This window comes from Musca domestica, unplaced genomic scaffold (assembly GCF_030504385.1).
Source record: "Musca domestica strain aabys unplaced genomic scaffold, Musca_domestica.polishedcontigs.V.1.1 1, whole genome shotgun sequence".
Classification (NCBI taxonomy): Eukaryota; Metazoa; Arthropoda; class Insecta; order Diptera; family Muscidae; genus Musca; species Musca domestica.
This window is the reverse complement of record NW_026712114.1, coordinates 21,828,745-21,843,540: the sequence shown is the minus strand read 5'-3', so window position 1 is coordinate 21,843,540 and position 14,796 is coordinate 21,828,745. Positions and strand designations below refer to the sequence as shown.

Genomic DNA, 14,796 nt, shown 5'->3' with positions numbered 1-14,796 from the left:
ATTTATTAATTCTTAATTGTAGAGTCAATAACAGGCCAATGAGGATATAAAATTATACAATACAAAATTTTTGAGTTAAAACATCCTGACATTTTTTTAATCGAATATCGAGATCAACGGATCCATGTTATGGACTTTTCGTATTAGCGGTAGAATACATTCAATATATAATTTTTCTGTTTGCCACAAAATTCAGCAAGTGTGAAGAAGCAGGGGTTATTACAGTTCTTTTTTTCTTTTTTAAATATTGTTTCAAGGATTATAGAAGCCATAATCGTGGATCTTTAAGTATATTTTACGGGGTAACAGACAGTGAAGTTGTTAAGTATATTAACGAAGGTCAGCATAAGGTTAAAAAAATATGCACGGGATATTTAGGACATAATTGCAGATTGTAGAATTGTTTTATAAATAAAGAAATGAAGCTACAATTCCGGATATGTTCTACGATTTTTGGCAGTGAAAATTGAGGCAAAAAATCGAGCATTTCATGAATTTTAATTTTTAAGGGAATGGCAGTTAAATTTTTTTTTGGGGCTATAACTAATAGTCGTATAAGACCTCAAAGAAAATAACTTTAAAAAGGGAAATTCAAGACGTAATTATCAATTTTTTTATTAATTTTGAAAAAATGTGCTACAATCGCGGATTTGTTTTAGAAAATTCTGCTCCGAAATGTCAAACCATAGTGGATTTTTAAATAATATTAAACAAGTAGGAAATGCAATAGATAGTTTTAGAAATAATTTAAAGGGAAATAATTGTCATTTTATTATTTATTTTTGATTATTTATTTTTTCATCTCACCCTGTATGTAAGAATTACTTATTTTTCATCTCACCCTGTATGTAAGAATTCCTGGCGTTTAGGTAAGATATAGATCCCTGACGTCTACTAAGACCTATAGTAGAAGTTTATTACAAAAAATTTGGTGGAATATTTTAACTTGCTACGATCCCGTTAAAATGGGAGTTTTCAACCATATTTTAAAGAAGAAACCTAAAAGACCCCTTTGTTGATCCACTCGAGGGTTAACATTTTCGACCAAAATATTCTGTGTATTTTCATCTGCAATACTACCGAGGACACTATATACCTGAAGTGCACGGATTTCGGGAAATCTTAATCTGAAAATTTCCAAAAGTGTGGAAATGGGAAATGTATGCATTCGAAACGCCGGCACACGGATCTTCTGTTTTTATACCGTCAACCATATATATTATGGAGGGTATATTAAGTTCGTCATTCCATTTGTAACTCATCGAAATAATAATTTTAGACCCAACAAAGTATATATATATTTTTAATCAGCGATTTTTTTATTTTAATACGATTTAGCCCTGTCCGTCCTTCCGTCTGTTGTAATCACGCTACAGTCAAAACGAATTAAGATAGGAAGCTAACATTTTGCACAGATCTCTCTTTTGTCTGCAGGCATGTCAAATTCGAAGATGGGCTATATCGGTTCACGATATCGCATAGCCCCCATATAACGGAACCCTGATACTCGGTATTTTAATGATTTTAGCCACATTTTTCAATGGAATTCTCTGTAATTACACACAAGGAGTTTCTTGTAAGTACTTTATCCCCTGGAAGAGAATTATCTATATGGGTCCACGATATCGTATAGCCCCCATATGACATATGGTAGCTCCCGATATTCGGTATATTTAATGATTTTAGCCACATATTCAATGGAATTGCCTAAAATTCTACACAAGGAGTTCTTTGTCAGTAAAGAGAAATGTCTATATATTTCTACGAGATAGTATATCCCCCATATAACTGTATTTTGATGATTTTATCCACATTTTTAATTGCATTGTCTGAAATTCCACACAAGAAGTTTCTTGTGAGTACTTTATCCGCTAGAAGAGAATTGTATATAGAGGTCCACGATATTATATATCCCCTTTTTAACGTTTCCTTCCGATATTCGGTATTTTGATGATTTTAAAACATTATTCACCGAAATTGTTTCAAATGTCATATATAAAGTCGGAAAAGTTACTACAGCCTATGACACAAATTACTTATGCAGGACCACGTCTTCGTATAGCCCCCATATAATGATTTTCATTAAAGCGGTATTTTCCGACGGAATTTTTTTTTTTTGAAAATTTTTCCAGTTTCTTCCAAATGGTGAAGGGTATTAAAAGTTTGTCCCGGCCGAACTTAGCTGCTTTTTTACTTGTTAGCTCTCATCTGTTGGAATTTCCCCGTTATTATTGAAAAAAAATTAAATTTGGTTTTGAGCTCAATTTCCTACCAAATCAGCTGCGAAGTTTAAATCCTCAAAACAAATATTATTGACTTTTGATATTTGCGAAGTTTCTGTCAAAATTTTCATTCAAATCATCTATCATTTGATTTTATTTGATTAGATCTTACAAAAAATATTTATTACAGCTCATTTGTAAATTATAAAGAATAACCGTTTATTTTTCAATCCCCTGATAATTCAAATGAAGTGTTTTTTTACCTTACCTTATAATGAGATTTTCGGCTCATGTGGTTTCCATTTTTTTCTGGATAGTACTATAAATAATAGTCATCTGCGGAGGCACATAATTTTTAATTATTTTGAATTTTGTTTAAAAATATCTCAATTCAAATTGTTTTAACTGTTTTCTGTTGCGCTGTGTAATAAGTCGCTAAACAAAAATTTAATTGATCTTGATCTATACCTTTATTACGCTATATTATAGGCTTATTATGCTTTCTATGTAAAAAAACTGCATAAAAAACATAGCAATATAGAAAAAAAATAAAAAAATAATATTAAATTAATTTAAGTACTTAAATGTAATAATAAATTAATAACATTAAGGATATAAATATATAATTAAGAAAACTATAGATATTGAATTGTCTAACAACAGGGTGTTCGGTAAATGTCTCTGATTTATAAGCAATATTTATTTACACTGTATGTTTGTATGAATATATGTATGTAATGTATGATCAAGAAACGTATACGTATTGGAATAAATTAATAAAATTTTCAAGAAATTAATTTTTCTGTTCGAATGATTTTTCAATATTGCCGAGTTGAGGACGTATACAAATATTTCATAAATACGCTCGTCTAATTTAGTTTTACTATTCGGGAATTGTAATTGTCATTAGTGTTGAGTTCGGTGAGTTCAAAGTTTGCCTACATTTTCTCTTTCCATTTAGTTGAGAGAACTTTTTCACGGAGAGTAAAAAAAATCCAGCTGTAAGCTCTCTTCATGTGTTTTCCTTAATGTTTCTAATAGTTTGCGATTTCTTTGAACAAAATCTACCATACAAAAATAATAACACAAAATAATTTAAATATTAGTAACTTAAGTGAGAAAAACAATAACATCCCAAAAAAATAATTAAATGTGAATTAAATGTATAAATGTGTGTTTTGTGTATAGGTTATAACATTAACATTACAATTAAAGTGAAAAAAATTAAAACAAACATTAGCAAAAAGAAAATATGAAAATAAATTAACAAATTACATTAAATTAACAATAATTGAATTTAGCAATCCGAATGCTGCAAAAAATTTATTGCATACAAAATTATATTAAATGCGAAACGGAAAGAATTAATTAATTAAAACAAAAAAACATCATTTCTATCTCTATTCTAATGCAGCAGAGACAATCTTTCAAATGATACGAAATGAAAAAAAATTGAATAATTTAAAGTCTTATTTTCAAAGCAATTGTTTTGTTTTTTAATCTTTTTTTTTTCTTATTAGTATTATTATTCTTGAATTGCTGAATAAGAAGAAGAAGAAAACAAAAATCTTAGAATATTTCATGAACAAAAAGGAATTGTTAATTGTGTTTAGTATTAAAAACAAACTGTAAATTCTTTTCAACACAACTGAAAACTATAAACTATTAAAAGATAACAAAAACAAGAAAATGGAAATTAAAGAAAAAAGATAAAAAACAACATAGACATGGTGTTTTCATTGGAGGCAAAGGGAATTTCTTGGAAGTAAGGCATCGCCGACCCAGAAAAATTTAGTCGTTAATATGCCATGCCATAGTCATGGAGTTAAATAAAAACATATTTTTTCAAAGTCTATTTCAAAATGGTGGGTTGAATATCGCTCAAACATAATCACAACTATTGAAGATTATTGTAGTTACAATCGTGGGATTTTTCTTAAATATTTTTCGAAGACTATCAGAGCTGAAAACTTGGACTTTTCTTAATTTTTTCTTCAAAGACCCAACAGTAACAAATGTGAATTCAAAAAAATCATTGACGAAACGCTAGTTGATATTTTTTGTTAAAGACCAGACAGTAATAACAATATTTTTCTAATACCAAACCATAATTCATGGTAGAACTAAGGAGGTAAAGTCATGCAATCATATGTTTACAATTTTTTCAAATTTATACATTTGACAACATCAACATTGTATACACACAAAATCAGAGATGGAAACTGTTTTTTATGCATGGAAATTTGACAAGGTAAATTACAGAAAATGCAGAACTGGGAATGCTAATTTGAAATGAGGTTACCTCTATTTCATTGTACCATGCCCTAATCATTATTTTTTTTTTCGAATACCAAGATAATCATAAAAGAACAGTGTTGGCTTGTTTGTTCGGGATACCATAGTATTTTGTTGTTGCAAAATGGCCAGGGTAATCCCTTTATTGTTGGATTGGTGGCTCTTTCCACATCCTAGGTATTCCCTGCCTTACCCCCTGGTAAACATTACCATCGTTCTCCACTAATAAACAAACGTTGTTTTTATAAAAACAACAATAAAGGGATTAAGTCTGTTTCAATATATAAAACTTTTTTTTTTAATTTTTTTTAAATATAAATTTTTTAACATATTTTTAAAAAAAAAAATAAAAAAATCTCAAAGTCTCTCACATAATTTTAGATTTTATAAATATACTTTTTAAGACTTTGAAAAATCATGGATTTCTCTATAATATATTATCAAAGACTATCACACCTATAAACTTAGTTTTTATACCCTCCACGATAACATGGACGTTTATAACTTATGAAAGTTGTAATCATTTTAGACCCAATAAAGTATATACAGGGTGAGATGAAAAAACTGCAACAAACTTCAGACTGGTGTCATTTCAAAGCCACTCGTCCGACAGCTGTTAAATTTATTCCAGTGACAGTTCATTATTTTGTTTACAAGTGTACAAAAGCATTTTGGTGAGCATTTTCCAGAAAAAAGTTATTCGTGATGGAATTCACGAGTGATAGTGTGATTTCTTTATATTTGGCTGGAATACCACAAAGTGGCTATCGTTAGAGCACTCCAGCATTTAAATGTGAACAAATCTTTTGTGTCTCGTAACCGTGATACTGGTAGCGTAGCCCGACGTCAAGGAAGTTGACGGAAGAAAACAGCAACATCAGCAGAAATGGTTCGAAAAGTAAAGAAGCGACTTGATCGAAAATCGCGTCGCAGTGGCCGAAAAATGGCTCGTGAGCCGGACATATCGCAATATTCCATTCGGCAAATATTGAAAAATGAGTTCGGGGTAAAGCCATTGAAATTTCAAAAAGTGCAAGAACTTAACTTAAGACTCAAAAGAGCTTGGCCGAAAGTGGTGAACTGTTGAATTTGGTTTTCTCCGATGAGAAAACATTCGTTGTCCAGCAGTTGGAAAACAAACAAAATGATAGTGTTTTTCTTGCCAAAGAGGTCAGCTGAAAATGCGCACCTTCGGTTGGCCACCAGAACTCAAGCGCCGGCCATGATGGTGTGGGTCGGTAGTATTAAAGCCTTGGGCACGCAAACATTTTGGCCGCAGACCTTGGACATTCCAACAGGACTCAGCAACATCGCACTCAGCATGCGCCACCCAAGAATGATTACAAAATGAGGTTCCTCGCTTCATTTACCGTACACAATGGCCATCGAAATCTCCGGATACCAATCCGTTTTACTATTGTGTCTGGAGTATTTTAGAAAGCATGGTTGGCACTAAAAAATACCAAAGTGTCGATCACCTCAAGCAAGCGCTTCGCCGGGAATGGGTCAAAATCCTGCAGAGCAATATTCGGGCGGCGTATGACGGCTTCATTGACCGTTTGAAGGCCATAATTCGTACCAAAGCTGACCAATTCGAACAAATGTAAACTTATTCTAAAATTTGATGCTATTTCCAATATTTTTTGCTTTCATTCAATAAAATGTAAAAAAATAAGTAAAAATTATGGCGTTTGACTTTGTTGCAGCTTTTATCTCACCCTGTATATTCTTGATCAAAGTAAAATTCTAAGACGATTTAGCCCTGTCCGTTCGATCGTCTGTTGTAATCACGCTAGAGTCAAAACGAATTAAGATAGGAAGCTAAAATTTTGCACAGATCAGTCTTTTGTCTGCAGGCAGTTCAAGTATGGGCTATATCGGTCCACTATATCGTATGGGTCCCATATAACGGTACTCTCGATGTTCGGTATTTTTTAGTCACATTTTTCCACAGAATTCTGTGAATTTCTTCTGAGGACTTTGGTGGACCGATGTTCGGTATTTTGATGATTTTATCCTGATTGTTTACCGGAATTGTGTTAAATTTCGTATTTGAAATTTCTAATGGGCATTACAGCCTATGACAACAAATTGTGTACACAGGTCCCCATATTAGGATACCCCCATACATAATACCACCCCCTTCCCAATATTCGGTGTTTTGATTATTTTAACGATTTTTTTTTACCGAAATTGTGTCAAATTTATGACAAAAAATTACTTTTGCAGGACAACGTTTTCGTAAAGCCTCTCTCCTTTGAACGGTATTTTACGACATATTATTTGGGAATTTTTCAAGTTACATCAAATTGGTGGGTGGGATTAAAACGTCGGCCCGGCCGAATTTACCTGCTTTTTTACTTGTTGAACTTTTTTGTCAAGAATTTTTACAAACTTTGATATTTTAAATAGATTTGAAAACATGTTTTCATTGGAGGCAAACGGAATTTCTTGGAGGTAAGGCATCGTCGACCCAGAAAAATTTAGTCGTTAATATGCTATGCCATAATCATGGAGTTAAAAAAAAAACATATTTTTTCAAAGTCTATCACAAAATGCTGGTTTGAATATTGCTCAAACAAAATCACAACTATTTAAGATTGTTGTAGTTACAATCGTGGGCTTTTTCTTAAAAAATTTTCGAAGACTATCACAGCTGCAAACTTGGACTTTTCTTAATTTTTTTTTAATCCCTAACAGTAACAGATGTGAATTAAAAAAAATTAATATACATTTTTCCACAGAATTGTGTGAGTACTTTGGTGTACCGATATTCGGTATTTTGATGATTTTATCCTGATTGTTTACCGGAATTGTGTTAAATTTCGTATTTGAAATTTCTAATGGGCATTACAGCCTATGACAACAAATTGTGTATGCAGGTCCCCATATTAGGATACCCCCATACATAATACCACCCTTCCCCCCTTCCCTATATTCGGTGTTTTGATTATTTTAACGATTTTTTTACCGAAATTTTGTCAAATTTATGACAAAAAATTACTTTTGCAGGACAACGTTTTCGTAAAGCTTCTCTCCTTTGAATGGTATTTTACGACATATTATTTGGGAATTTTTCAAGTTACTTCAAATTGGTGGGTGGGATTTAAATGTCGGCCCGGCCGAATTTACCTGCTTTTTTACTTGTTGAACTTTTTTGTCAAGAATTTTTACAATCTTTGATATTTTAAATAGATTTGAAAACATGTTTTTTTTTAATTAGTTGTCTTTAAAATCATTTTTGTTTTTAATTCTTGGATGACATTTAATATTGCATTGCATTCAAAATCGTAATTTTTTGTTTTTTTATTATTATAATTTTTTTTTTAAATTTAACGTCCTATTATTTTAAATCGAGGATTTTTAGAAAAATTTTATATTTTTTAATGTTAATTTTTATAATTGCTAAATTTAAACATTTTAAAATAGTATCTTTAAAATAAGACAATGTATCTATGGCAAAATTCTTTTATCCAACAAAACTTTCACATTTTAGAAATATGCTCTGTTCCAGAATTGCAGGAAAGTATAATTTTTAACTAGGATAACCAAATTTTCCTTTATGATATCAGAAAAAATAGCAAAACTGGAAGATTCTTGCAGGATGTGGAACAGACCAATAGTAAATTGGTTCATACCAAAACGAGTTGAAATTGTTTTCGTCAGGTCCTATATAAGGTCGGCCAAGAAGAGTACTTTTGTCAACAATAAACTTTGTAATCAGATGGGCTTATTTGTTGACGTTCCATCAAAAACCTGATACGGGCATTTAAAAAATATCTTTTTTTAAAAAATGTAAATTTTTGAGAATTAAATTTTTTTAATATTTTTATTATTACAAATTTGTTAAATAAGATGAGCTTAGGAAGAATACTAACAGGCAAAATAGAGATGTTAGTGATCTAAAAAAATGACTTAAAAATTACAAATCCCAACTACGATAATTTAATTTTATTCCTATTCTAAATTCATGGCAAAGATCAAGATGTCGGTCTAAAGAAAGTTGGCCCGGCGTACCAAACCATCACTGCAGGCAATGTAAACGGCTTTATTGTTGGCACAACAACACAAGGCATTAACACAACTGCCCGTATCCACTTCACCCAAGGCCTTAAGTTTGCCCTGGCTCAAATCCGACCAACCCTTGACTTTGTTGTCATAACCGCCCGTATACAGATGGGTGTCATCGGTGCAAATTGCATTGATGATCATTTCATGGCAGTCCTGGAATATCGCAAAGAGAAAAACATTAGTAATATTCATAAATTGTTTAAAAAGAAGTTGCACACCAACCTGTTGTTCGATTAGCACTTTAAATTTATCCGCCATCGAGTTGCTGGCAATGAAGAAACCCTTACCGGTACGATCGGCCACAGCAATATATTTGTGTCTACCATCGTCTGTGGACGTTACAAGGCATAGAGGGGATTTTCCTGGCAACACCGCCTTCGTAACATATTTTCCCGACTTGCCTTGAACAATTTCCGATATAACCATATCCAAATCACGCACCGTATAAATCCAACCCTTCTCCGCCGCCAGTGATTTAACCTCCTCCACAAGATTATATTTGAAAATCATTTTGTCATTTTCCCAATTCGACACAACACCTTTGTCGTCGCCCGTGAAAAGAACATCTCCTTCACAGTACATCGACTGGATAACATCATCACAGCGGAGAAGTTCTTCAACCTTGTCATAGGGTGGCTGCATGAATTTGACACAGCCATCACAGGAACTGGAATACAATTTACCCTTGCTGTTAACGGCCAGGGCATAGATGTACGATTCGTGGGCATCGACACTCTTCACAAGATTTAAATCTTTATCCCAAATCTGTAAGTAAACAAGAGAGAGAGAGAGAGAGTAGGATGTGAAATTTTCAATTAGACCAAATGAAAACGCAAGGGTCTCTATTTGATTTTGACATTTTATGTTAGGTTTTCATGTGCATTGGCCATATTTTCGGAATTCTTATGCAATTTTTTACAAGAAAAACAATTTTGGATAAAAATGTTGAATTTTTTTAAAAATTATTTTTTTACACTGTAGGTTATATTAAATTTGTCATTCCGGTAAATCCAGATTTTCGATATTTCGAAGGATTCTGCCAATTTCCAACCAAGCCAGCTGAAACTTTACATTTGTGGTTCTTGGTAAACCTGTTCTCTTCCTACAAAAAATATTCACTACATGTTCACTAATTGGTATAGCCCCCATATAACGGTACCACCCGATTTTCGGTATTTTGAAGGTTTTCTCCACAATATCTAATCAAATCAGCTGAAACTTGAGATTTAGGGTTCTTGAAAGGTCGGTTCTTTCCTTGCGTAAAATTTTCGATTAATGTTCATTTTGTAGTATATAACGGAACCACCCGATTTTCAGTATTTTGAACTTTTCTGCCACAATTTCCAACCAATTTAGATGAAACTTGACATTTGGGTCTAATGAAAGGTCTGTTCTCTCCTTGCAAAAGTTGTTGGATTAAGGTCCACTAATTGGTGGAATTGGAGATTTCTGTAATATCCACCCAATTTTCTCCAATATTTTCTACTCTTTTTATCATTTCATTTTTCTTTGATAAACTAGTCGAATTTAATCAAAATTTACTGGGACATCATGGAAAATTGATGATTTCAAAAATTATTTTGAGAAGGACTTCTTGTACAAAAATTATTGATTTTTATATTCTCAGTCTTATGGCTACAGAGGTTATATATCATTTGATACGGTAAAAACGTGCCTCATCGAGTTAACGTTTTTTCACCTTAGGTCTCTTTGACCCAAATACAGGATGAGATAAAAAAAAACTTCAATAAAGTCAAACGCCATAATTTTTAAATTTTTTTTTTTCAATGGAACCAAAAGTGTAGGAAATAGCATCAAATTTTAGAATAATTTTAGATTTGTACGAATTGGTCACCTTTGGCACGAATTATGACCTTCAAACGGCCAATGAAACCGTCACACGCTCCCGACGAAGCCTTAGCTTGAGGTGATCGACACTTTGGTATTTTTAAGTGTCAACCTTGCTTTCCAAAATACCCCAGACACAATAGTCCAACGGCACGGTATCCGTAGATTTTGATGGCCATTGTGGGCTGGAATTGAAGCGAGGAACCTCATTTTGTAACCATTCTTGGGTGGCTCGTGCTGATTCCTGTTGGAATTTCCAAGGTCTACGGCCAAAATGTTTGCGTGCCCAAGGCTTTAATACACCCTCCATAATATTTTCGCGATAATCTTCGACATTTATTCTGATGCCACGGCCGATTAATACAAGCGGAGAGCGACCAACGACTGTTATGGCGGCCCACACCATCACCATGGCCGACGCTTGAGTTCTGGTGGCCAACCGAAGGCGCACATTTTCAGCTGACCTCTTTGGCAAGTAAACACGATCATTTTGTTTGTTTACAAACTGCTGGACAACGAATATATTCTCATCGGATAAAACCAAATTTGGCAGTTCACCACGTTCGGCCAAGCGAAACTGAAGCTCTTTTGAGTCTATTTTCTTTCTGTTGCGGTGTAAGTTCTTGCACTTTTTGGAATTACAATGGCCTTACCCCGAGCTCATTTGTTAAGATTTGCCGAATGGAATATTGCGATATGTTCAGCTCACGAGCCATTTTTCGGTCATTGCGACGCGGGTTTCGATCAAGTCGCTTCTTCACTTTTCGAACCATTTCTGCTGATGTTGCTGTTTTCTTCCGTCCACTTCCTTGACATGGGGCTACGCTACCAGTATCACGGTAAGGAGCGATGGTACGAGACACAAAAGATTTATTCACATTTAAATGCTGGAGTGCTCTAACGATAGCCTCTTGTGGTTTTCCAGCCAAATATAAAGAAATCACACTATCACGCTTGAATTCCATCACGAATAACTTTTTTTCTGGAAAATTCTCACCAAAATGTTTTTGCTGGAATAATTTTAACAGCTGGAATAATTTAACAGCTGTCGGACGAGTGGCTTAGAAATGACAGCAGTCTGAAGTTGGTTGCAGTTTTTTCATCTCACCCTATGTACAGGTCGCAATTATCGTCCGATCATCACGAAATTTTGCATGGGGGTAGGGTTAGGGTCAAAAGTAAAGCCTATTGTTATGGAGATGTACTTTTTGATGTCCAAATGGACCAAAATATTAAATTTTTCCTGATGTTGCAGTCAATCTATAGGTTACCAATCGACACGAAATTTTGCATGAGGAGAAATTCAAGGGTCTGAATTCGCCTCCTTTGTGACCATATTAAATTGACCTTGACCCTAACCATATACAAGGGCACCTCAATACTTTGAGTTATATTTCGCAACATTTAGATCACTTCAAGAATCATTGTATTAAAAATGGGACTTTGTGGAATGGCCTCTATTCCAGAACCTGCAAGAATCCACAAGTATTACATTTTGTTTTTCAATATCACAAAGGGAAATTCGGTTATCGTAGTAAAAACTGTTACATTCTTGCAGTTCTGAAACAGGCCAAGTATCAACTCCGATTTCAAATATATTTTACATTTTATTTATATTTTCCATTTAATTTCACCAAGTGTTGGTATTTTGAGTTGTTATTATGTAGAAATCCTACTTGTAAAATATTATAACATTGGTCAATATTTGGGTATAGCCCTTATATAAAGATTGTAATTATTACGAAGTTCTTTACCACATTCTCCAATCGATTTGACAGACAATTTTTATTTTGGTTTTTTCATTACTTCTTCTTTTTTTCCAATTTACGTTCACCCATTTCTAAAGGTTTCGTGATAGGAACGATTTCAGCCTGGAAAACACTAGAATTGTCAAATGATCAGTTGAAACCCTTTTCTTCTGAGACCCCTTTCTTTCTTCCACTTTTTACCCTTTTATATTAATTATTGCATATGGAAGATTTCATTCACACAATGACGCTTAAACAACTTTCTAGCATTTTCCTTATTTTTTTAATTAAAAATTCAAAACATTGTTTTTCTTCAATACCAATTAAAATGATCGGAAGTTTTTTGCAGAGCAATGACATTTCTGTCGGCAAAACACCCACCACAGCGCAAAAAGAGAACACTCTCTCTCACACACATTCGCACAAACATTCCTCAAAACAGATGTTTCCTTCATAAAAAATACTCAGTTTTTTAGTGAGAGAATTTGCCAGAATTTTCCCTATTTTTCATAATTTTTTTAATAAATAACAAATACTAACTTTAATTTTACCATCGGCACCTCCGGTGAAAATCTGATCTCCATAGGAGGCAATGCAGACAATATCACCTTCATGTTTTTCCGTTGAAACTTTGTCAATGGCAGGCATTTTTTGTAGTTTTTTTTAATTTAAAAATTTAATTTTTACTTTTTTCTATTTATTTTATTCTTTTTCACAAACACACAATAAGTGTTATGGTTTTTACCGCTTAGCGCCTTTATTGTTTTCCGCTGAAAATTCGTTGCAATACTAATTTCAATTCACTTATATCGCGAGAGGCAAACAGATTTTTATACTGCCAACATCTTTACGTAGACATGATCTATATTTAGATTATTGATGAGATACATTTGTGTACAAACATACATACGTGTGTATGAATGTCCTACAAACTAGACTAGACTATGTAGTAAAGTATGCTATATATGGCATAATCGGTTTGTTTACTCATTGGTAAGCAGTAGAAAAATGTCGAAAATTCCATTATGGAAAAGATGAGAAGAAAAATAAATCATTGAGTCTTACAAATATTTATTCCATAAATTATTTAAATTTACAATTTTTATGTAATTGAAACAATAAGTGTTATGATAAATACATATCGAGGTATAATCTCCATTGATATATATAGCAAGGCAGAGTTCAAGTAATATGCAAAATAATATGTTATACCTGGCAATTCTGAGTAGATAACCTTAATCAAAATGTAAAGCATAATCTAAGGTGCATCGTTATTTTATTCGTTACTCCTTTTTTAGGTTTTTAGAAGATTCTCGAAACAATTGTTAAAAAAATTGAAAGAATGTATTTGAAATAAAAAATTCATCCGAAAATTAGAAATTACATAATACAAACTCTGCTCAACCTCATCCTCATAAATACTTTTTCATAATATATGAAAGATTATTAGGTGTACAAGGTTAACTTAACCTCGAGGATTTTTGTCCGCAAAATTTAACAATTTCTGACTTAATTAATCCCAATTTCATTCTTGGTCTGTTCCAGAACTGCAAGAAGATACAAGTTTTTACTACAATAACCGATGTTCCCTCTATGATATCGAAAAAAATGCAGGTTCTGAAACAGGAAAATTTTTATAATTTTGAAAAGGTTGTGAAACCCGCTAACTCTTTAGGCACTCGTGTCTACAGCTGTCAATCGATGGAAATATCGGTAGCACCGATACTTTACTTTGTGGACTTTTTCATCGATATTATTGAACGAAATAACAGATGCCATGTTCTTACAAGCATTGAAATTACATTACACCCTTTGGAATTAGTCATTGTAGAAAAATACAGGTAGTCGCATCGACAAAGCTGCTGGGAAAATCAACTGTCAAACTTATTATGGAATTAAAAATGCTGAATGAAAAATTATTGAAATTTGTAAAAATTTTTGAAAAATTTATCCGATTTGCATCGTACAAGAAATATTTTAAAAATTTAATTATTTTTGACAAAATATTTAAAATGTTTTGACATGTCAATGTTCCCAAGCGTTGATGCATCTACCTATATTCTTTTAACATGGAATTAGCACAGGAATTAATAAGTTCATATCATGGCACATATACAGAACAAAGCTACCTCCTTAATACATTTTTTTCCTTTGGGAGCCCCTATTCTATGAAAACATATACACAGTTTGTTTATGTGTGTGTATTTATTGTTTTGAATAAAAAATAAATGTATAATTTTGGGACAAAGCTATCTTTTCCTACTATCTTGGACTCAATTCTGTGGAGAAAGCGCAATAATCCATTCAAGTTTAGTGGATTTTCCCCAATATAATAGTTTTATGAAAAAAAAATTTCAACTAAACAAAACCAAGTTGCAAGCATGGTACAATGAATTCAAGGTAGGGCAGAACTACCATATGATTTCAATTTTTTTATTTTCTTGGCTTAATATGTCATCTTTATTTGTTTATGTATGTGTTTTCTTTTCAATAACAAAAAAATTGTTCAGAAAATATTCAAATTCGGGTGTTTTCAAAATGCTTATTGCAACATATGCATCGACAAATTCTAAAGTTTTTGTCGCGAAATAAACCATAACAGATATATAGAA

At 32.6% G+C, this 14,796-nt stretch overlaps 1 protein-coding gene across 1 annotated transcript; it reads right to left on the bottom strand.

The window, feature by feature from the left end:
• Positions 1-8,327: 8,327 nt before the first annotated feature.
• LOC101892603 (E3 ubiquitin-protein ligase TRAF7) lies at positions 8,328-12,881 on the bottom strand. The gene is made up of 3 exons (XM_005178697.4): positions 12,725-12,881; positions 8,811-9,353; positions 8,328-8,741 (listed from the first exon to the last, which is right to left on the bottom strand). The coding sequence occupies exons 1-3, from the start codon at positions 12,830-12,832 to the stop codon at positions 8,511-8,513; spliced, it is 882 nt and encodes a 293-aa protein (XP_005178754.1). The 5' UTR covers positions 12,833-12,881; the 3' UTR covers positions 8,328-8,510.
• Between the last annotated feature and the right edge of the window lie 1,915 nt (positions 12,882-14,796).